Source organism: Lagopus muta, chromosome 10 (genome assembly GCF_023343835.1).
Source record: "Lagopus muta isolate bLagMut1 chromosome 10, bLagMut1 primary, whole genome shotgun sequence".
NCBI classification, from domain to species: Eukaryota; Metazoa; Chordata; class Aves; order Galliformes; family Phasianidae; genus Lagopus; species Lagopus muta.
Window position 1 is genome coordinate 16942411 of NC_064442.1, and position 23380 is coordinate 16965790.

General features: G+C 41.3%; 1 protein-coding gene across 5 annotated transcripts in view; it reads left to right on the forward strand.

Annotated features, from left to right (window-relative positions):
* The window catches only part of TMEM266 (transmembrane protein 266), a 100811-nt gene that overhangs the window by 34276 nt on the left and 43155 nt on the right, over nucleotides 1-23380 (forward strand). For 4 of the 5 annotated variants that reach the window (XM_048956204.1, XM_048956203.1, XM_048956207.1 and 1 more), the window contains 3 exons: nucleotides 10675-10775; nucleotides 11716-11821; nucleotides 15218-15406. In XM_048956204.1, the coding sequence (XP_048812161.1) occupies nucleotides 11808-11821; nucleotides 15218-15406 (203 nt within the window). In that variant the 5' untranslated portion in view covers nucleotides 10675-10775; nucleotides 11716-11807. Of the gene's footprint in view, nucleotides 1-1220; nucleotides 1335-10674; nucleotides 10776-11715; nucleotides 11822-15217; nucleotides 15407-23380 lie in introns of all 5 variants that reach the window. The other variant, XM_048956205.1, reaches the window with a different exon arrangement.

Genomic DNA, 23380 nt, shown 5'->3' on the forward strand with positions numbered 1-23380 from the left:
GCCAAATCTGTAGTTCTAGTCAGCTGCTGTTTTTCTGTAGGGAAATTACTGGGGGGATGGGGAGGGATTCTGGTTTACGTGGTTACTTTGCTGCAGTGCTGCAGGCTGCCATTGTGCAGCAATAGCTGAGTTAGCCTTCAACTCGCCAGCTGGTGATGGGTATCAAAGTCCGGCTGCGGCAGTGCCAGCTCAGCGTGACCTGCTCTAGTTTCTTTCTAATCCTGAGAGGAAAACTGTTGGCCTGGACAGAGTAAGATGGTTCTTTCCTTCAGTAAAACCATCTCTAAAAGCAGAGGGGGTGGGGAGAAGCACATAAGGCATTTTGTTCCCATTCTTAATGGCTTAGGCTTTATCGTTCCATTTTACAAGAACAAAGGGATGCATGGTAGTTTAATGTAAAGTGAATAGGCTGGCTCCTTATCTGGGTAAAAGCTTGATGCGTACTACAGTTGCATATCACTATAGCAGAGGCACTTCTTTGGACTTTTGGAATATGCACATGCTTTTTGGAAGGAAAAATTAGTTCTGCCCTACGTGTGCTGTCTGCCATCTGCAGTTAGTGATAAAAGCGCTTCACAAGAGTGCAGCTGCCTCAGCAGGTGTAAACTCCTCATCTTAGTCCTGCAGGAGTCAGAAGTGCTCTGCTCCCAGATGATGGTGCACAGTATTTCTTGCTGCAGATGTATCTTCCAGCCCTTTGGGTGCTGCCTATCACCTCTCTCTGAACCTCTTTGCATTTAGTTTGGCCACCTGTCTGTTCTGTGCTTGATTGGAATTCTGTATTAGCACAGCTGTTAAAGGCAGGTAGTATGCATTAAAAAAAATGACTTGTTAACAGAATTTTTTTCAAAAAAGCGTTCACCATTTTTGATTTGAGACAAATCTTCCCGTCCTGAAGCATCCAATATTTCTCATGTTGTCAGTTCTTCAGCTTTTCTAAAAGCTCCCACCTTCAGCATCACCAGCTATCTCAAGCCCTGTAACCCAAGCTGTGTTTGTGAGCCCTTGAGTATGTATGCATTCAAAACTGATCTTATTACTGCAAGCATTGTCTCCAATTAGACTAAATCCTTTGGAGTAGGGCTTATGTCACTTGGGGGGGGGGGGGGGGGTTGGGAGGGGGGAGGAAAAACACCTTATGAAGTACCTAATGTGTTTCTAAGTAGCATATGAATAATAAAAATATGGGCTAATTGTTCTAATTGTTCTTGCCCTGACAGACTGTTCCATTCTAGGATTCAAAAATGGGCAGTTTTGATCCTCATCTTGGTATGTCTGCCTTCCTCAGCCTGCAGTGGGTGCCTCAGACAGCTCTCACTGACAGCAGATGCTTGGTAATGTCTGAAAGCTGTCCTGTTTTTTTTTCCTAATGTTGTAAACCCTGAACAGGTTGTGAACTGTCAGCTGTTAACAATAGTGTATTGAGTGAGAGCCATAATGCAAGGAAGTTAGTTTTATTTGTTTTACAATGTTGTTATTAGAGGCATGAAGAGTAAAACAAACATAAAATGCTGCCTCTTTAAGCTCCTGGCTGGTCTTTGCAGCAAGCAGTTTCATTTCTAGTTCTTGTTGTACAGGGTCAAGTGCAGTAAATCTCTGACCTGAGGCCAGTGTAATCTTAATTCCTTGCAGATACACTTGTTTTGTTGAAGCTGTATTGATTTTGCAGCACTTCGTACTGCTAATTCACATAAGAATTGAAAACCAAATTACATACATAAAATCTCCAAAAATAAAAACACTAAACAACCCACACCACTAATACTGGGGGCTTTGCTGTCTATTGGGAAGTGGCGTCTTCCACCGATTAAGTACCAGACAGAAAGTCAGAAAGATGAATTCTAATCTCTCTGGCACCAATTTGCTATGTGCTGTTGGATGTGGAATCGAGTTGGGGAGTGTGCTTTCGTTACAGATTGCTTGGATTGTGTGCAAATTGCTGTTGTGCCTGTGTCTGGAGACTGACAACTTATTTAGCAAGTAGTGATTGCCTGGAGAGGTTAGTACAGTGCTGATGTTAAAATAGTTTTGAAGAATAGCTCTTAGAAGTGTTGAGGATTCTCTCCTGGTGAAGTTGTTTTCTAATTTTTTCTTTTGATTTTAATAATGCTTAGTTGGTGAGTCTTAACAAAAGTCTGTTAGCAGCTGTAACAGATGTCATTCAGTTCCAAGCAGAAGGCCAATGTGTTAGATTTAAGAGCAAGGATAGGTTTTATTTCATTTAGCATTCGTTCAGAGTTTGAGAGTTTGCATTGCAGTGTGCATCTCTTGCATAACCACTGCTTGAAAGCATCCTTTTATCTGATCAGTGTATTACACAGAACCTCTTTATTGGATATGGGTCATGAGACTTGAAGTACTAAATCAGATGGTGCTAAAATAGAGCTACAGAGGGTGGCAGGAGGGCTGCCACGTTGAGTCACAGAGTTGTGGCCAAAGCTCTTCTGCCTGTGCAGTGCTGCAAGAAGCAGGCTGCCCTTGACTTGCTCCAGTGGATGTTTGGGAACCACAGCCCAGTATGCTGAAGGGGGAAGAGAATTTTCCCTTGGATCAGTATGGTTGGGTTGTGGCCTGTTTTCTTGTATTCAGCTTTAATGAAAACAGTGAGCAAACGAGTCTTTTCAAGTACATCTGCTTTGCTTATTCCCTGAACTGAGTGCCAGGGGACCAATCTGTTGCACAGACTTGCCAGTTGTACCACATTGTCTCCAGCAGATTGCCATGTGTGAGGTAAGTGTTTGCCCAAAACTATTACATCACCTTAAGTAAGTGTTTGTTACCACTGCTGAATACACACAAAAAAACAACTATTCTATGGTTCATAAATGAGAATAACTTTTCTCAGCCAGCACATCTCCACAACTTTTTTTTTTATTCATTGGCAGTGATTTAAAGATATTTAGAGTAGCCTAAAAGTTAGCATATATGCTTTATAGTTGAAAACATGTGCAGTCTTTGTGTGTTTTTTTTTTGTATGTGATGTTACCATCCTGAGCTCAGTTAAAAGTGAGGGGGAAAGTTGCAGGTTTGGCTACTAAACCTGGAATTGCTGGCCAGTGAATTTGTGCATTGTGAGGGCTGTTTACTCCAGATCGTAGGTCTGGCAGGGTTGAATGTCCTCGCAGCTCAGGATGAGTCCCTCACAATCTGTTTGTGGCAGGAACCTGGCTTATTGTATGTAGTAAGTGCATGCCATTACCTGCTGAGGGACCCGGGGTTGTACAGTTGAATGCATTAACCGTATATTAAAGTAATTGTTCCTTATGGTATTCTTTATACGGTGGTCCAGTCCTTTGTCTAGGTTCAGTGTGGTCAGCAAAGCTTTTTCCACAGCAGTACAAGTGGTGTGACCATGTGCAAAGAACTCGCTTTCTTTTGAAGTATCAGGCGGGACACGAAATTAAGATTGGATCAGACTGCTGATTGCAACAGAGTGAGGTTCATCCTGAAGGCATCAATGGGATAAAATGCTACAGCTATTTGTTGCCCGAAGCCAAACTACAAAGCCTAGCTTTGTGTGTGGGAGAAGAGCAGTGTATTTCACACAAGTGGACTGGCTGTTACATGGTTGCTTTTAAGATACACAGCAAAGCCATATTGTCATATATCTATAATGTTTTGTCTGGAGGGATGCTTATAACACCAGGAATGGCAGAGTCTAGATATTCCTCAGATATATATGGCTGGTTCATACAGTGAAGTCTTTACTTCTAGATGATGATTATAACTTGTCTGATAGTGTGACCACGTTTAGAATCGTAGAATGGCCTGGGTTGCAAAGGAGCACAGTGCTCATCTGGTTCCAACCCCCTGCTGTGTGCAGGGTCGCCAACCAGCAGCCCAGGCTGCCCAGAGCCACATCCAGCCTGGCCTTGAATGCCTGCAGGGATGGGACATCCACAGCCTCCTTGTAGTACACATCTGCTGTCTACTTCACTGGGGCTATCCAGGTCTCTGGATAGTGACTCTTCACTGCAGTTGTGGGGTGTCAGGAAAAAAAGAAGTGGAAATGAAATCCAAGAGTTTGGTTTGCTTGTATCTGTAATCAAACATCTTTGATGCTGAATGGGTGCTCAGTTTGCTTCTACTGGTAATATACCTGTCTTTCTGGGCCTCGGCTAGGTTAGTGTAAAACCAAGCATGCGAAATTCTGAAATGGAGTTGTGGCACACAAATATAAGCCTGACTGTTTCCTGGGTTTGTGATTCTTAATATTTAAGGGAGATTTAACCTTTTTGTTGTTGTTGTTGTTGTTTCCTTTTGAGAGCCATGATTTGTGGCACAAAGTACTTTGAGTATTGGGGATGAGTGGGTGTGGAAGGAGGTGAGAGGTGTGCCAGAGTGCCTTTGTCATGGAGTTTGGGCAAGTTAGCTTCTACCCATGTGCTAACTGAGCCCAGAGCCGTTCAGTTCCTTGGGCTGGAGAACAAACAGATGTTTTCAGTCCAGTGGAGCTGTTGATTCTAGGCTCGTTCCCATCAACGTGTGCAGTGGCAATTGTGAAGCTCAGTATTAGTTTTCGCTAACCATGAGCACAGAAGCTGTGTTAACACTGCATTGGGCTTGAGCTGTGTACGTTGTGCTGGACTGTACGGAGATCATCTCACTAGAAGCCATCCCTGGTCTGAGTGGTGTTGCTTTGTATGTGTGGCTATGTCCTCACCCATTTCTCAGATGGAAGTACCTCCAGCAGTGGGACACGTAAATAGAGCAGGAGGTGTTGAGGTGTGCAGTGAAATGGTGTAAGCTGGCAGCCTTGTGCCTAATGCTCGTATCTGAGACACCAAGCGTTCTTTTGTGGTTTTCCTTCTTATTAAGCAGGTCCAACGCTTCAAATGCTAGATGAATTTATAAATACACCTTTCAAATATGTGAGTGGTCTCTTCATCCGTGTCTGGGCTTGAGAGCCCTATGGTATGTTGGTATGGTTTTGGTTTTTTTTTTCCCTTCTGCTTAAGCCACCCAGGGAAGCTATAAGGAACAACAGCAAAGAAAAGAATTTATTACAGCTATATGGGGACAGTGTGTAGCTTGGAGAAAGAGCAATCCTGGATAGTTAATGCAGAGTAAGAGGCTAAATGAGTACTTTCTTTTCTTAATGAATGTGTGCCTGATGTTAGGGAGCAGCTTTCTGTGCGAGTAGCCCTAGTTACACAGTTATTCCAGGACTTTGAGATGCTTCATTAATTGTTATTTGCTGTGAGATGTTAAAACTGAACAAGCAGACGGCTGCTTGTCTGGAGCAGAGACTTTCCATCCCAGTGTCTTCAGATTTAGGTACGTTGTGGCTTGCTCAGGTAGTTGCTGGGCTTTGTGCTTTTTCTGAGAGGTGCTGGTTATGTATCTGAGCCACTGAATAGAACCACTTCAGCAGTACCATAAGCAGCCCATAGCTGTGCAGGTGGGAATGAGGACCTGTAGGAGCTGTCAGGGCAACATGGATGTGTGTTGAAAGAATGTTTGAGCCGGAATGCTGATATGTCACAGGACCTCTATGTGGTTTCCCTCCTGCTCTCTCCAGTTCCGTGGAGAAAAGGAGTGCAATGTGCTTTGCCATCCCAACCAGAGCGCCGCATCCTGTTTGTCTGGAAGTAGCATGTGCTGCACATCTACAGGTGCCTTGGAAGGGACTGGGCTGGTCTATCCTGGCAATTTGTATTTGTTTAGACTTCCTCTACAGGATTTTAATGTGTTCTGAGGTCCAAGTTTGCAGTACTGAAAGCTCAAGATTCAAACAGTGCTCATGATGTTTTGTGGGGAAGATTATGATTATGCAAAAGATCCTTTTTCTCTTTTTTTTTATGGACTGTCTAAACTTTCCTTGGAAATATGAGCTATGCTTACAAATAGTGAGATGGTTTTTAGTTACAGGATTACATGCTTCCTACTCCACCCCCAGCATTCTGCTTAATTTCAGCATACGGGGTGATCCCATAAGGGGGTAGAATTATGGCTGCATGAGCAAGTTCAAATCTGCCATTTCCTAATTTCCGAATGTCTAATTTTTCCAACTATAAATACCTTTACTGTGATGGAGGGTTTTGTGTGTTTTTTTCCTTCATTTTTTTAAATGATGTATATAAAAGTTTGACTGTAGATGATCAACAAAGATTCAGAATTCAGTGTCCTTTTTTCCTGTGAAATGCAAAGCTCTGTCTTTTGTGCCTGTCTCTTCTGGGTGCTGTATAGGAATGTTAAAGCTATGACTGGAATTGGGCACCTGCAATGTTAAAACGTGTATCTAATGTGCTTGATTTGTAGAGGAAGTTAATTTACTCTGTTTTGTAACGTTCTGCATTTGTAATCTTTTGGATAAATCTCATTCAGTTATTTTTGGAAAATAAAGGAAGTATTATGGATCTACCTCTTAGAGCCATGTAAACAAATACTTTCTGAAAATGCTAGCTGGCAGAAAGAGGATTTGGGGGAGGGTCTGTTTAATCAATCTTGTATCTTCTATCTCAGTGAACCTCTTCAATTTTGTTCAACCTGAAGTGAAGCAAGGGGGTGTTGCTACCTTTCCTGAATTTGGGGTTTCCCCTTCAGAAAGAAGAGCAAGTTGCTGGATTTCTGAAGGAAACAATTTGGACATCATATGACCAGTTGTCGTCTTTCTTCTTTCCCTCTCCCTAAATCCGTGAAGCATTTTCAGTTTGGGTGCTTGCTGCAGTTCAATATCACCAATGGTGAGGGCTTGGCACATAATTTTAGGTGTAAGTCTTTCTGATATAAGCTGACTTCAGTATTTCTCCACCATGCCATTTGTTCCCATGGCTGTGGCCATGTGTGCAGCCCTAACCCCCTGGTGCTGACACAACTGTTTTTGGAGCTGTGCTTTTCATTGCATTGGAGAAGCACTTTTTTTTTTTTTAAAGGGAAATCTCTTGTTGTTACATGCCATATCATCTGACTGATTGTGAACTTACATAGCAATGTGTGATGGTTCACTTACAAGCGTGTGACATGGGGAGCTTACAGCATCGTGATAATACTCCGTGGAGAACATGAGCAAATGCAACAAGTGAACACCGTGGTCTTGACTTCAACTTAATTGAAGGGGGTTCAATACAAGTTAGAAGGGACTTTGTAAAAAGCTTAAATTAGACACTTTCTTCTTTCTGGTCAATCTTTTTTTTTTTTTTTTTTTTTTTTGTTTCAGGCTTTTTAGTTTATTAATTTATTGCCACACTGTGACACACAAATTTTGGGGGACTGTTGAAACCAGTGCTAAAAATCATAATTTTTATGCAGATGTGGAGTATAAACTTCTTTTGAAGTTCCTCTTGGGTGCTGTTCTTGTTGCTTTTCTTAAAGGCTTGGAAAACATGTATTCCCTGAGGCTCCATCTGCAGTACTGCGTCCAGGCCTGGGACCCCAGGATGTGGATCTCTTGGAACCACTTGGGTCCAGAGAAGAACCACTAAAATGATCAGAGGGCTGGAGCACCTCTTCTATGAGGAAAGTTTAAGGGAACTGGAATCGTTTAGCTTGGAGAGGAGAAGGCTCTGGGGAGACTTCATTGTGGCCTTCCAGTACTGGAAGGGAGCGTATAAACAGGAGGGGGAAAACAGTTGTTCATGAGGGTGGATAGTGATAGGACAAGGGGGAATGGTCTTAAACTGAGACAGGGGAGGTTTAGGTTAGATATTAGGAGGAAGTTTTTCACCCAGAGGGTAGTGAGGCACTGGAACAGGTTGCCCAAGGAGGCTGTGGATGCCCCATCCCTGCAGGCATTCAAGGCCAGGCTGGATGCGGCTCTGGGCAGCCTGGGCTGCTGGTTGGTGACCTGCACACAGCAGGGGGTTGGAACTGGATGAGCATCGTGGTCCTCTTCAATCCAGGCTGTTCTATGATATATGCACAGAGCTTATACCACTGTGCATTTGCTCTGATTTTATGTAAACTCTCAAATTGCTTTATAGTTTGCGTTGTTTCAGCTGAACTTTGTGTATTAACAAGCTACTGCTACGCTACAGTGACTGGCAGTGAAAGGTTGATCTAAACACTAACACATTAACCATGAGAGGTTGTGTGTTGGGTGCAGGCAGCATCATCAACCTTTGCTCAAGTGCTATAGAGCGTGACACTGCTTTTCAACCTGTGTGATTCTGACAGTAATGCATGAAGAGCGGAACACCTGCATGTCTGTGCACCACAAATGAGAGGGTAAAAGAAATAATTAAGCAAAAGGTATGTCCCAGAAGTGTTGAGACCACTGGTGTGTGTAATATGTGTGCAAAGAACAGGAAGGCAGGAAAGGCTGGGGAGGCAAAGCATTTTTAAGCATTTCAAAGGTCTTGCCTCATAAAGAACTCGGTGAATTGTGCACAACTTCACTTACTGCAGGGGTGTGAAGAGCTGAGTCAGCTTTGCTGAATTCTGAACTGTGTATCTGCACATTTTTATTCATTAGGCAATGAATCTACAAACTCAACCCTACACGGAAAACCAGTTACAGAAATATGCTTTCCATCAGGTTGCATTGCCCCCTTGGCTCACCTGACCGCTATCCTGGTCATTTAGTTCAGTGACTATTTCTGGGTTTTACAGCACTTCAAAACTTGCACAAGAAACCTTCTGGGGGCAATTCTTTCATTTCTGCTCTATCTCCTCTTAAAATGAATTCTGTTTAGTTTGAGGAACTTTGCTCTTTCCGCAGTCATCTCACCTTGAAAATACTTACGCCACAGAACAAATGGAACTGCTGAATTCTCACAAAATGGGCATTGCTCAGAGCTATGTGGGAACTCAGCATGAACCATGTGCTGCCTTGGCCTCAGTTCCAAGAAGTTAAAATAAAAACGAAAAATATAAATGACCGAAAAACAAAGAGAGGGCACAAAACCCATCCTGAAACTGCCAACTAATCTCCTCCCATGAGATCAAGGTGTTTTTATCTGCTAAGCCTTGAGCGGGCTAGGTGCAGAAAGGGCAGCTTGGAAAAATTTCCACTCTTGGATGGCGGATGGGATACCCATAGGGTGCCTGCATAATGCTCACGTCATTGCCCTTTGCCTGTACTATGTCCTGTAGGAACGCAAGTGGGAGATTAAATATAGGGAAATTATTTCTCCTCTCTGTTCGTTGTTGCCTTTAAACACTACTCAGTTGCACAGAAATCTCCTGTGGGACTTGGAGGTGTTGTATTTTCCTATAGCAAATAGATGGGATGGAGTTGTTAGATGCTTGTGCGTGGCGTGGAAAGAAGCAGGAGTCCTTGTAGCCTGTTTACGTTACATATACAACATGTTGTGTCTGTTTTGAAGGCTTCAGTTGTGCTGTCCTCCAGGTGTGCTCAGAAACCACTTTTTGATCCATTGAATCAAGTACTACATTAGTAATTCTGGGTGCAGATGACTGACTTTTTATGCTTTCCTTCTGAGGGAAGCTCCATTGAGTCCTTTAGAGACTTGACTCCCTTCTTTGAGACTTGAAACCCTCCCAGGTTTCTTTCCACGTTACTCATCTCACCTCTGTGAGTGCATTATGCCACGGTAGCAATCTGTTCAGTGAGGGCAGGTTGGACTCTGCTCCCAGTGGAGCCCTCAGAACTATCTAAAGAGCTTGCTGCCCAGCCATGAATTGCTCTCTCACTCTTGGTAGTGAGTGAATGTTTCCATGTAGAGCTGCCAGCTCCAGTAATAGGTAGCAGGCCTGGCTTATTGATGTTGCCACTGGTGTGGTTGAATGGAGAAACAAAGTTCTGGATGGATGTGAACGTGCTTCTAGCTTAAAAAACACAAGTGTAAGTCCTGGAGCAGCAAACGTTTCTTGTTCAAGTGTTTGCAGTGTTGTTGGTTCCCCTTTTGGGAATTATCTTTAGATAATACTTTCAAAAATCTGGCTGTACATTCGTAGTGTTCTTGTTTTTAAACCCCTCTTTGGGAGAGAGGTGGAGCATTAGCACTGAGCTGTCTCCCAAACATGCAGTGACTTTTCATCTATATGAAGAAATTTCCCTTCCTACATCTCTCAGAGGCCAGTTTCTCTCAGTTGCATTCATTATCCCCATTTACCTCTTATTCTCCAGGCTTGCAGACATGATCACAGAAGGATTTTCAATTTCCACCTCACCCTGTCAGTTTAGGTACTGAGCACCCTTGCGCCTTTACCATTTTCCCAGCCTGTATGCTTACAACAACAAGTTTAGGTAAAACACTTCAGTGAAAAGCATAGTAAAATGTAAACCCCAAATGGGGTGTTAGGGAGCTAACGTTGCAAAGCAAGACTTGTAGTGACATTTCAGTTTTATTCTGCTGCTAAGTGGAATGGTTGCTATTATGAAACTGTCTTAGGCATAAGATATTCTTACTGCATCCTTTCAGTATGTGATTTAAACAGACTTAATTTTAAGCATTTGCTTTAGTATCTTACTGCCTGGGGAATATAATCAATAAAAGACCAAGAATAGAAGCTAAGAGACATTGATATCAAATGAATATTGGATCAAGATTGTGCTATATCTGAGAAAGTATATCTGAAAAGTAGTTGTTTTGTTACTCTGATGTTATAAGTGCTTAAAACTGAAAGAAAAATGGAGTATGTTTTTTTTCTGAAACACGTATGTTTTGTGTTTTGAAGTCAATTGTATTTCTTGTGCATAATTCTTTTTGGCTAACTCATCTACCTGAGGAAGGTGATCATAATCTAGATCCTTTCTTTTTGTATATGCAGGTGTATTATCTGAAAAATCTGAGAATGGAATGACTACATTTTACATTAATACAAGTTTCCAGTATGTTAAATAAAGCCTTGGAAATGGCTCTACAATTGATGTAAGTTCAGTTTTGTTATTTGGTATCAAATGACTACCGTAGATAATGCAGTTTTTATATATCTCTGTAAATGCTTGACTGATACTAACAGTTCAGCCTCTTAATGACTCTGGTTTAGTATAAGAATTATTTTTCATCATTGTGAAAATTGCTTGATGATGGTAATATGCTAGTTTACCAACCAGTGTATTTCTGCTTAAATAAAGAGCATGTTTTTGTATTTTAGTTACTGGTTTCAATTAGTGTCATTAGTCCTGACAGCAGCTTTACAAAATTTCTTACTATATGATTTTCTATGAATTTGCATTTCTTATGTGGTTTTCTCCAGGTTATATTTTCCAGCCATTAAAACCTATGTACTGATAAGTTTTATTCCCATCTGATTGCTGTTCCATTCTGGCTCCCATGCATTGGTCCAGGTACACCACAAGTTAAGATTGTGCCGTAGGCAAAAGTGTCACCTTTTCCAAATGTTAGTGGACTTTGTTGATCAAAGTATTGTCTTGGTAACAACCTAACCAGAACGTTTGATAACAATTCTCCAGGCTTTGTAGACAAGACTAGCACTCGTCTCAATATTAAATTAAATATTAAATTGTATTTATTTTTAAAAATTAAGTATTAATCGGTTTTCAATAGCATTTGTGCTCCTGAATCCCCAAGCTTTCTTTGAAAATCCCCCCCTGCCTGATTATTTCTAAGTGAACCAGAAATTTAAAGCGAGATGTGTTGTTATGGAAGTACATACATGAGCTGGTGTCTATCTATAGCTTTACACCTCCCATAAAATGGAGGAGTCAATCCAGAACAAAATGCCTAGGAAAAGAATCATAAAGGGAAATAAAATAATGAAGTGAACTGATAACATGACAAAAATTGTCAGTGCAGCCCTTTGGAGTTCTTTTAACTGTTTTAGATAATTTTGTTTTGACTCTTGCAGAAGCCTCATTTTGGATGTCTAGAACATCTGTGCAAAGCAGCTGGAATTAGTTGAATATAATAACCGCTGCTGATTGAGTTGCATCCTCCAACATGACCAGTCCTCAGTAAGTACCATATCAGGATAATTATAACTCATTTTAATTACCCAAGAACAATTCCTGCCTGTAGGAGAATATTGTTGTGATGTCAGAAGGAAAAGTTGCTAGTTTGAGAAGGAATAGTGGGATTTTGTCAGTTGCCTAAAGAGTGCGAATTAACAGAAAAAGCAAGAATGCACTAAGTTTTGGATGTATACTGACAGCCAGTGGCTAAAAATTACTTTGTCTCATTTTCATATCCATTTGCCTTTTCCCTTCCCTTTCACCAAAACTGTCTGAAGGCTGCTTGCCAACACCACTCTATTGGTTGGTTTGGTTTTCTTTTCAGTCACATCACAGAATCACACAGAATCATGGGTTGGAAGGGACCTCAAGGATCACAAATCTCCAACCCCCTGCCACATGCAGAGCCACCAACCTCCCCATTTAATACCAGCCCAGGCTGCCCAGGGCCCCATCCAACCTGGCCTTGAACACCTCCAGGGATGGACGGGGCATCCACAGCCTCTCTGGGCAGCTGTTCCAGCACCTCACCACTCTCATAGTACAGAACTTTCCCCTGACATCCAACCTAAATCTTCCCTCCCTCAACTTAAAATCATTTCCCCTTGTCCTGCAGTTAATCAACCCTTTCACATCAGACTCTGCCTATGATATAATCTGTCTAAGAAACATGAAAGATAAATTCTGTTGAGAGGGGGAAGGCTGCACTCATCCATTTTCCTTTTTTCCCTTATAATACTAGAAATGGGATCTCTACATGGTCTTCATGCAAAACTGTGTCAGCTCATCTTAGACTTGTAAGGGTAAAGGTTCACAGTCACTAAAGGTGAAAATCACAGAGAGAAGTCTCTTGCTAAAATTAGCTCCTGCCTCTGATTTGACTTGACAGGTAAATTCAGTTCTGTTGGAAATGACATGAATCTCAATACTTTCAATCACTGGTTAGGCATGGAGTAAAATAAAATGAGCTTTTAGGTTGTACATATAGTAGTATCTCCCTTTACTTTCTGCATGGTGTGACAGTATGACTCGCTGTCAGTCTTACTTCAGAGCCTGATAAAATTATTCTGGGAGCTATAGGAAAACACCTGAAAGATAATGCAGTCACTGGTTGCAACCAAGGTGGGTTCACAAGGGGGAAGTTTCTGTTTATGAACTTAATCTCCTTTTATGACAAAGTTACTCACCTGCATGACCAAGGGAAGCCAGCAGATGTGATTTCAATAAAGCTTTTGATTTTGTTACTCAAAGTATTGATCTGGACAAAATGTCCAACAGAGAGAGAGGGAGAGAGAGGGGAAAAAAAAGTGGTAGGTGAAAAAGTGGCTGATGGGTCAGGCTCTGGGGTGTATCAGACCTGGCACTGCCAGCTGCATGAGGGAAGGGATTGTCCCACTCCATGCTGTGCTGTGCAGCTTCATGTCAAGCACTGTGAGCAGGTTTGGGTGCCACAATATAAGAAGGACGTAAAAATATTAGAGAGCATCCAAAGGAAGGCTGCAGAGGTGGTGAAAGGTCTCGAGGGCAGGATGTGTGTTGCTGAGGTCCCTGGGTTTGTTCAGCCCAGAGCAGAACAGGCTGGCGGGAGGCCTGATGGCAACTGCAGCTTCTCACAGGGAGCGGAGGGCAGCGCTGAGCTCTGCTCTGTGACAGGGCCTGAGGGAACGGCATGGAGCTGAACTGGGGAGGGCAGTTGGGGATTAGGGGAAGGTTCTGCCCCAGAGAGTGATGGGCCTGGAACGGGCTGCCCTGGGCACTGGGCATGGCCTTAAGCTGCTGGAGCCTAAGGAGCATTTGGATGCTGCTGTTACATGCAGGGTTTGGGCGGTTCTGTGTGGAGCCAGGGATTGGATTTGATAATCCTTGGGGGTCCTTTCCAACTCAGGATATTCTGATTCTGTGATACAGGCGCAGCCTTTCTTTGACAATACTTGAGTTATAAAAGCTTTTTCAGGTTTTTCAAATGACTTTTTTGTGTAATGCTGGTAGCGATTAGCTCCTTTAAATCTGGATGAACGTTTTCCATCCAAAAGGCTTAGTCTGATGTTCTGGCTCTGAGCAATAGGTTTTTCTTTCCCTTTCATCTAGAATTCTAGCTTCTTCACTCACATCTTCAGATTTACAAGATACATGAGTTAAGAACTCTGCTAAATAATTCATTATTTTTCTGGAAAAAAAAAAAAAAAACCAAAAAACCAAAAACCAACAGCCCTACATATTAGTTTGCTTGAATAGCTGGAATATTTTAATAAACTTCTTTAAAGCAAAGTCACCTATACAACTTTTGCAGTCAAATGAGAGATGAGTTGGGTGCTATATGCTTTTTAACTGTATCCCAAAGGACAAAGACTTTCATACCTGCCATTTAAAGCTTCTGAAAACTAGCATGAGATTTCTCAGAAGTTAATAAAATCCTGAGGATAAATACCAGAGCAGATTGTTTACACTCTATTCTGAATCATGTGAGGCAAGGAGCTCTCACTGGGAACTGCAAAGGATCAGTCCCTACTGGGACTTCTCATACGAGCTTTGTCCTACTATGATTTCATCCTTCATGTGCTGGAGGGTATGCTAGCTGACAGTGTTTGAGTTCTAGCTAAGTAGTATTTTAAACGTGGAGGACATGGATATAGTGAGATGCTGGTTTTGCTTGCATGCAGTTCTCATTAATGTTGCTGGAGTGGTAGAAAAATACATGTCTGGGCTTGGAAGCAGTACAAATAGCTGCTTAAGATAAGCTTTGTAGAAGAGTACATAATTCTTCTGAGTCTCTGTTCTGCTTTCAGAATTGTTTTTAAGTAACTTGTAACAGAGTAATCTTACGTGGTTGAATGAAATCAAGTCCCCATCTCTCAAAAGCTCTTTGATAGTAGTGATCCACAGTGAAAGGGGTCAAAATTCATCCATTAACTGCTGATTTGTATATTAATTAATAAGCTTAACTATTCATTGTTCACTTTTCCATGTTGCAAAGCAACTTAGTTGGTGTAGTTGCACGCCTTCTTTCTGTTGTTCTTGACTGTTTTGCACAAATACTTTGCTTTTGGTTTCATACACTGTTTCCACATTTGTTTGTTCATAACACGTTTGTTTATATTTAGTGCTTTTGAAGCAGAGTGTGACATGATGTTTTCTTTTATCTGTGAGATTTCTGTTGCCCTCTGTTACGTCTACTGAAGACAAGTTTGAAGACATTTGATCTGTCCCCCTTACCGAGGATACCTCTCTCAATGGCCTGGCCTTACAATTTGTTGTTTTCTTTCTTCTGTGAAGTTCTTGTCTCCAACTTATTTTTATTTGCTTGTGGTTTTTTTTTTTATATTTGCTTATATAGATTAGATGTATATATGTGTGTGCCTCTGTGGAGAGAGGTTTTTATTTTGCTAATTGTGTTTTCAGGCCTGCCATAGAAGGTGGTGTTTCAGAAGTTGAGATAATTTCGCAGCAAGTTGAAGAAGAGACCAAAAGCATTGCTCCTGTACAGCTTGTTAATTTTGCTTATCGAGATCTACCCTTAGCTGCACTTGATCTGTCTGTGGCTGGGTCCCAGCTTTTGTCAAATTTGGACGAGGAGTACCAAAGAGAAGGGTAAGTACAATGGGCAAAACTTTATTTTCTAATTTTATGTTATGGGAATTCCTCTGCCTGTAATTAAAAAAAACAAACAAAAACAATAAGAACTCTGAGTTGGAGAAGAGCAGCCCATCGTCCTCAAACTCAGCGGCAGTGTGACAGTGATCAAACATTAAGGTCACTGTCACAGGATGGAAATGACTTTTTCTAATATAACTAATCAGTGCTGGTTTGGGATTCTTCGAGATTACGTAATTCATAGCTACTATTTGACCCAGTCTAGAAGATTTCTGTCAGGTGGGGAAAGTTAGACCAAGTCTCTAGCCTGTCACACGTGCAGAGTGGCCTGATGAATGCTCTTCATTGGTGGTATTTCAGGATAACAGAGGGTTAGCTACTGTGATTCTTTTTTGTGGTTGTAGATCCCCTCACTGAAAAGGTAATTGATTCCTGAACATATCATTGCTTTTCCCAGTATAATTTAAATTGTGTAGTTTGCTTATGTGAAAATATTGACTTTGATACATGCATGTTATTGCTGTTTTAGAACTGCTCCACTTTTATTGGAATAAAAGATCTTGATCAGTTTATAACGTTTGCTGAAACATAACCCAGTGTCAGTTTATGTTCTACAGAACATAAGTTATCCTTATGCCTGATTCAGGCCTCAAGTGGCTGTAAGTGGACTCTTGTGCTATGGTTTTCATGAAAGTTTTGTGTCAACTTGAAAGCATAGAGAGTGGCAGTGAGAATGATGAGAAGAGCAGAAAACCTGCCATTGGAGGAAATAGCCTGCTACTGCTGGAAATAACTGTTTCCATTTCACATGAAGAGACTTTAGGGACATTATAAGGGATTTTACAGTGAGGAAGAGAATGGTCTGTTCCATCTCTATGGTATTTAGGACAAGAAGTAAAAAGACTTGAATAACAGCAAAGAAGAGAAGAGCAAGGACAGTAAAGTGCTTGGATAGACTAGTGGTGCGTGGGAGGAAGTGGGGAGTAGAATTGCAATCATTAGATGTCTTTAAGAAGACACAGTTATCTGGAATGATGACAGTACAGCTTAATATCCCTTGGGACGGAGATTAGGTGAGCACTTGTACTTAACCCCTCTGTCTCTGTGGTTGCTATTCCACTGTATGTTGCACTGAATGTATTATATATACTCCGCTGCCAGTAAGATCTGTCTAAAAACACTTAACAGTAGGTTATACAGAGCTCTCAAGATGAAGCCATTAAAAGGCTTAATATAAGCCTCAAAATATTAACAGCTGAGTATGTTTTAACCTGTGCTCAGAAATCAGCAGAGACCTGCTTGATCTCTGCTCAGCAGGTATTCTGAATGCTAGTCAGGGAAGAGTACTGAGGAAAGACTCTTGCCTTTAATTTCTTTCCAAATTAGACTTTGTGACGTCTCCAGAAAGCTGTTGCTCTAAACAAGGGGAAATACATTTCAAGGAGGTTATGTAAGTATGGTACAACTGTAACACAAAATATTCTGCATAGCTGGAGAGGCACTTGAAAATTAATTTGAGTGTGCAGGTGTAACCCTCACGCTATTTTGGTGCTGAGTCGATACCAGTTTTGTTCAAATATGGATTTTAATAGGTTTTTATGATCTGAAACTCCAGTCTTCACTGTGCCAAAGTGCACAGGTCTCTCATGGTGACTATTTGAACAGTTTTGTAGTCTAAGTGTAGAAACAGACTTGTTCTTTTCCTCAGCAGAGATCTCTTACTTCACACAGATAAATTTAGTTGCTTTGTCATTCTGAATGGAAATAAGTAGGTGCCATCCAGACTTCCCAGCTGCTGAGGGGATTCTGTGAAGAAAATTCAGACCTTTAGCTTGCATGTCGTAGTGCATTTTGGCTGAATATGTTCAGCCTATGTCCCAAGGCTGCATCTTCCTCGTGAGAATGGCTCCTTCCTTTCAGAAGCACTGTTTGCAGTTGCTGTCCTGTAAAATTTAAGAGCTGAGATCAAGAAGGCTGACAGCCCAAGTGAAAGTCTACCTCCATTCCACCTTGTGGCTTGTTTGGGAACGCGTCTGGTTTTATGGGCATGCTCCGCTTTCTCTCTCATGGCCTTTTTAGTTGTCTGACTCACTTCTCCACCTGAGTAAGAAGCATCTGTGGAGGATCAGATCACATTGGTACAGAAGCTGCCAGCTACTTCTCCCTCATAGACAAAGAGGATGATGTGGAAAGGTCAGCACAGGAAGCAATAGAAAATGTCTGAGTCCCTGTATTTTCTGCCAGCATCCATATTCATAATTGAAGCTCTACATCCCCACTGCTTTTGCACAGGTTGCAAGTGGAGATACTGAAAGATAGTGCAAGCGCCACAGAGTACTGAATGGGGACACAGGCCTTGTTTTTCCACTCAGTGGTGGTCTGCCTTCATTGCAGACCTCCAGATGTTCACTTCCACTTTTTTTTGTCCCTGAAAATTCCAGGGAAGTTGCCAATCAGTATGACCTGCATACATTCTGTAGGAATCTAATGGTCTAGATCTGTGTGTAGACAAACAATGCTTACTGTAATTGCAAGGCACTGCAGCAGTGAGGTCTGGCATGTGCCCACTTCTTGGAAAGTTATAATAGGAATGTGGCAAAGGACTTGGAAAGGAGTGAATTGTGGACATAAGCTGCATCTGTCTGAGACCTTACTGGGGTTTGCAACACCTTGCTGTTCACAGTATTGTGCCAACCCATTTTAGAAGCTAGGAACTCTTCATCACTAGTATGTGTCCAGCTCCATGCACAGAGCAGCGAGAGACATCAGGCTAGAGATGAGTGAGTGGGAAGTAAAGTAGTCTTCTGATGCAATTATTTGGTTATGTGCTCCCCAAGGCTTTCCTTTAGCTTTCTTTATTTAAGGCCAAATTGCACCAGTCCAAGCACGTGTGCAAGTTTAACCTGGTTGGTGAAGGATAGTGTGGTGCTAACTAGGGGACTTTTTGTTGTTTAACTTGACAGAATGTTTCTCTCAATACAACTGATATTAATAGGCTACCAGGAACAGGTGGGTAATAGCTCAGCCCACAGACTCAGCATCAGACTAACTACTCCTCTCACCAGAAATGGCAGGGGGAGGAGGAACAGGAAGAAGGAAAAGTTGCAATCTATTTTTTGCTAGAAAGGTCGTACGTAACCTGACATTTACGTGGCTTAAAAGGTGCAGGAATAAAAAGTTTATTTTGTGCAGATTGATGGGGCTTGGCTCTATCGTATCAAATTCTCAGAGCAGTCAGTTCCCGTCTCTTAGTGTTATTGAAGGAATTACATTGAAAGTTTGAGCTATTTTTGTCAGAAATTGTTTACAGTACTGGTTCCTGTGTTAAACACCAAAGAAAGGAGTGCAGATTTGATGGCACATCATGCTTGTCCCTGAAGTACACTTGTAAGTAGTAAAAGTGTAATTAGGCAATAAGATACCTTTTTCTGCTCTTTCAGAAACCCCTAGACAAACCACAAACTGTGGCTTCTTCTAATGTGTGTTAGGCAAAAATTACTTATTTTCATTCTGTAGAATTCTCCAAAAGGGAAAGTCCAAAGATTTACATGATGGAGGAAGATTAAGTTGGATGAAATATGCACTGAAGTTATTAATTATAAATCATGTGGATGGGCTGGCATTGCCTTCTTTGCATTTAAAAACAGTAAGGTGCTTGTGGTCTCTGTGCATCAGTGTGTGGGATAGGAGGGATTGCTGAATCAGGCTTGCTTCCTAGCTGCAGTGAGGCTGACGTGCCTGGTATTAATGAAACTATGGATCTGTTTTTTTCAGAAAATGAACATTTCTGGTAAATGCTAACACTCTGCAACTAAAGCACTTTGATTTTTATGTGACTGTAGCCATCTGTATTTAAAAAGTTGCACGTTCTTCACCCAGTGAAGCACTGTGAGTAAATAGTAGCTTGATTCTCAGAACCAGTGAGTTCATTACTTACTAGTCCTGCTTGTCTGCCCTGCAGTTAATTTTAGGATATCTTTACTCTGTGCTACATTCTGCACTTAGACACTGCAGAAATGATTGAGGCATTGACTGGAGACATGTAGATAAGAAATGAGTTCATGCAACAAATTTGCCTTGAGTTCCGAGGAGAGCACGTAATGTGCATTTCTAACAGATGAGGTGATGCTTGTGTCCCAAAAGCAGCTGCAAAGCAGGTGATTTTCTTCATGTCTGTGAATTTATGGGAGAATCTATGTCTGCATAGAACTCAGTTTGCATGAAAATAATGTTTCTCTGAGGAGATGGATCACCCAAAAGTTCAGGAGCTTTTAAAATATTAACATCAACTTTAATTTCTTTTTTGTCCAATTGAGTGTTCTGTTTTCCAAAAAAAAAAAAGCCTTGTATTTCTACATTAATGATCAATAAAAATGATGGAGAACAGTTCAGAAATTGTCTACATGCAGAAAATGGTGTGTGCTATGAAACAAGCAGGGACTGGGACCAGCTCTCCTTCCCATATTTTCTTTAATCTCCAATTAGGAGGTATCACTCATAATAAACTGTGACAGCCATCACAGCCAGTTGTGTAATAGACTGTATTTTGGAGAAGTAATATGCAGTTAGTCAGTGAACCTGTCTCAGTAAAGATCTGTGTTTGGTGGTGGCGGGGAAGCAAGCAGAGATGCATCAACTTTAAATTATGAAGGTTGTTCTGGAAGTATTTAATTCAGGAAATTACAGCAACTACAAAGAGCATGAAAACACTTTTCAATAGAGCAAGTTCTCAGCTACAAAATACTATTTTTCAACATAGCTATCCACCATTAGCTATGCATTTTTGCATAGTCTAAGATTTGTTTGGTCCCAGGCCAGCTGGAAAGGAAGCAGTCAGCATATCTGAGAAAAGAATGAGATGTGAAGTGATAGACAGGGAAAAAAAAAAGAAGGAAAGCCAAATATGAACAAAGAATAGAGATACAGAGACTCAAAAGTTAACATAAGCTCACAAGATTCTTTTTCCTATCATTTGAGATTGGTTGCAAGTCTTCCCTGATTGAGGATATTCACCCATCCTGGAAGAAAGGGATATCTGTTCCTTGAGTCTGTCTTCTGTAACTGTGTCCAGTGAATGCTGTTATTTCTGTCTTTCATATTCACATTTCAGTTTTTATTTTCATCTTTGAGTTTTTTTACTTACAGCTTCTGCAAGGCTTGAAGGTATTTTTATTTTTTTTTTTTTTTTAACCAAATGGACCAAATTCCTGTTTTTCTTTTGTTTTCTATCTTTTTTTTGTTTGCTTTTTGTTTTTATTTGGCAGCATACTTAAAATGTAGTCCCTTTTGTGAAAGGTCCTGTGCAGGCATGCAAATCCTGAAGCATACGTGATGAATGATCATGATCAGATCAGGGCTAGAGGTAAGGTGCAAGGTTTTGAATGTCAGGGCTGTTTCATAGTTTGCTAATTCTTTGTATTTATAAAAGTGATTTATTTAAACTTCCTTCACATGCCAGTCACGGTCTGAATCCAGAGAGATGATGCAAAATCCTGTCATTAAATACAGGAAGCAAGGCTGTAGTGCTGATTTGTTCGTTGTACAGTACTGTATCACTACTGCTGCACATAGATTGTCCAGTCCAAAACTAAGACCTGCAGTGCAGCACAAAATGAGTGTTCAGTGCTTCAGAATCTGAGAGGTGATCAGCTCTTTGCTAAAGAGCGCGTGAAATGTCAGGCTGTGTTACAAAGAAGTTCAATGATTTAAAAACTTCTTTTTCTCATATCCTTTTGAGCCTTTCCCTTTGCAAATATTGTTTTCTAGAATAGCTTGTTACTGCGTTCATCCTGGAACCTAAATTCCTCCACTGTGTCCATCTTGTATCTTCTATCCGAAACACCAATTGATAGAGGGAGCACCAACACTAAATGGAAAAAAAAAATATCCACACACACGTGTATATCAGTGGTTTTCAAGCTTTTTTGATTCATAGATTTTTCTTTTTTTCATCCCCCCTTGGTTGTTTTTCTTTTTCTTTCTTTTTCAATGGAACTTTTCCTATGTATCTTTTGTGGCTAGAAATGGAGTATCCCACAGATCTCTGTTTGCAGAGGACTTTTTTTGTAGAGGGGAAATGATGCAGATCTGACTTACCTGGCTTAACATCGGAATAATTGTCTAAATTGATGATGATGTAGCTTGCTGCAACAACTGAAAGATGGATGAGCAATAGGATAAAGGAGAAATATGGAAAAGAGAGATGTTTAGCTCAAAGAAGAGTCCATGGAAAGGTCAGCAAAAGGCTGAGTGGCAGTCTAACAGCAAATGAAATATTAGGATTTTTTAGGAAAGGAATAATGAATAAAAGAGAGTTCATATTGTGCCTCTCTGTAAATCCAAGCTTTGCCCACATCTTGAGTGTGAGTGTGAAGTACTGGCCCCTGTCAGAAAGGATATGGTAGACAAAAAAGAGCTGGAAAAGAGTGATCTAAGATGTAGAACTATGTAAGCTAGGATTGTTCAATTTGGAAAGAAGGTTAACATGAGATTTGAGATTACAGAACTGGTGACAAAGAGTTTAAAAGTTTGATACCTCTCTCCTGAATCCAAGTTCCAGGTACATTAATAGATTAATGGCCAGTTGAAAAAACAAGCAAAAAGGTGGTACTTCACCACAAGGGCAGTAAAGTGTGTGGAACTACCTGTGAAAGGATGAGTGGCTTCTAATAGCTTTTGTGACCTAACAGGAAATTGGACAAGTCTGTGGAAAAGTTGTTTTTTTGTGTTTTGTTTTTTTTTGAGCCTTGAAGGTTACTAAGTAGAATCCTTGAACCCACACCTGGCTGGGAAAGTTACTCTAGCTGGAAGTATTTCAGTGCTGGGAGAGTTTTAATGGGAAGTATTTGCCCTTGTGTTCTTGTGCATCCTGAAAATTCTGCTCCTAGATGCTATTGGAGACAGGATATCAAGCCATTATTCCAGTAATGGCTGGAATAGCCATGTAGCCATTCCATGGCTCTACTTATGTTTGTTAAAGGTTGATTTTAGGTTTAATGTTAACCTTAGCATAAAATGGAGAAGCCTAATAAATACCTAATGAGAGGAATCATGTACAAGATAATCACATTATATCTGTGGCAAACATAGTCTGATTTTATATATATATATCTGTGAGGAAGGCAAAAATGAGCTTAGAAAGCATCAGCTAAGATACTTCAGATAGAGCTGAAAAGCACTGATGTAATTAAACCTATTCCAAAACATTATGTGCAGTTCCTATTGTTTGTGTTCATAGAATCACCAGAATTGGAGAAGACCTCCAAGGTCATTCAGTCCAACTGTCCACCTATCACCAGTTTGTCCCTCAGTACATCTAAACATTTTGTGAGCACCTCTAGGGATGGTGGCTCCACCAGCTCCCTATGCAGCCTGTTCCAGTGCCTGACCACGCTTCTGGAGAAGAACACCTGATTTTGAATATCCCCTGCTGCAACTTGAGGCCATTCCCTCTAGTCTTATCCCTAGTTACATGAGAGAAGAGGCTGGCCCTCACCTTGCCACTGCCTCCCTTCAGGGAGTTGTAGAGAGCGATAAGATCTCCCCTGTGCCTCCTCTTCTCCAGATTAACCAGTCCCAGCTCCCTCAGGTATTCTCCTCATAAATCTTGTGCTCTGGACTCCTTACCAGCTTTGTTGCCCTTTTCTGCATATGTTCCAGGGCTTCAATGTCTTTCTTGTATTGAGGAGCCCAAAACTGAACACAGTAGTTGAGGTGTGGCCTCACCTGTGCAGAGTACAGAGGATGATCACTTCCCTGCTCCTGCTAGATTTGCATTTCTGACACAAGCCAGGATGCCACTGGCCTTCTTGGCCACCTGGGTGCACTGCTGGCTTGTGTTCAGCTGACCACAGACCAACACCTTCAGCTCCTTTTCCTCTATGCAGTCTTCCAGCCACTGCCCCCAGCCTGTAGTGTTGCCTTGAGTTGCTATGGTCAAGGTGCAGGACCTGGTACTTGGTCTTGTTCAAC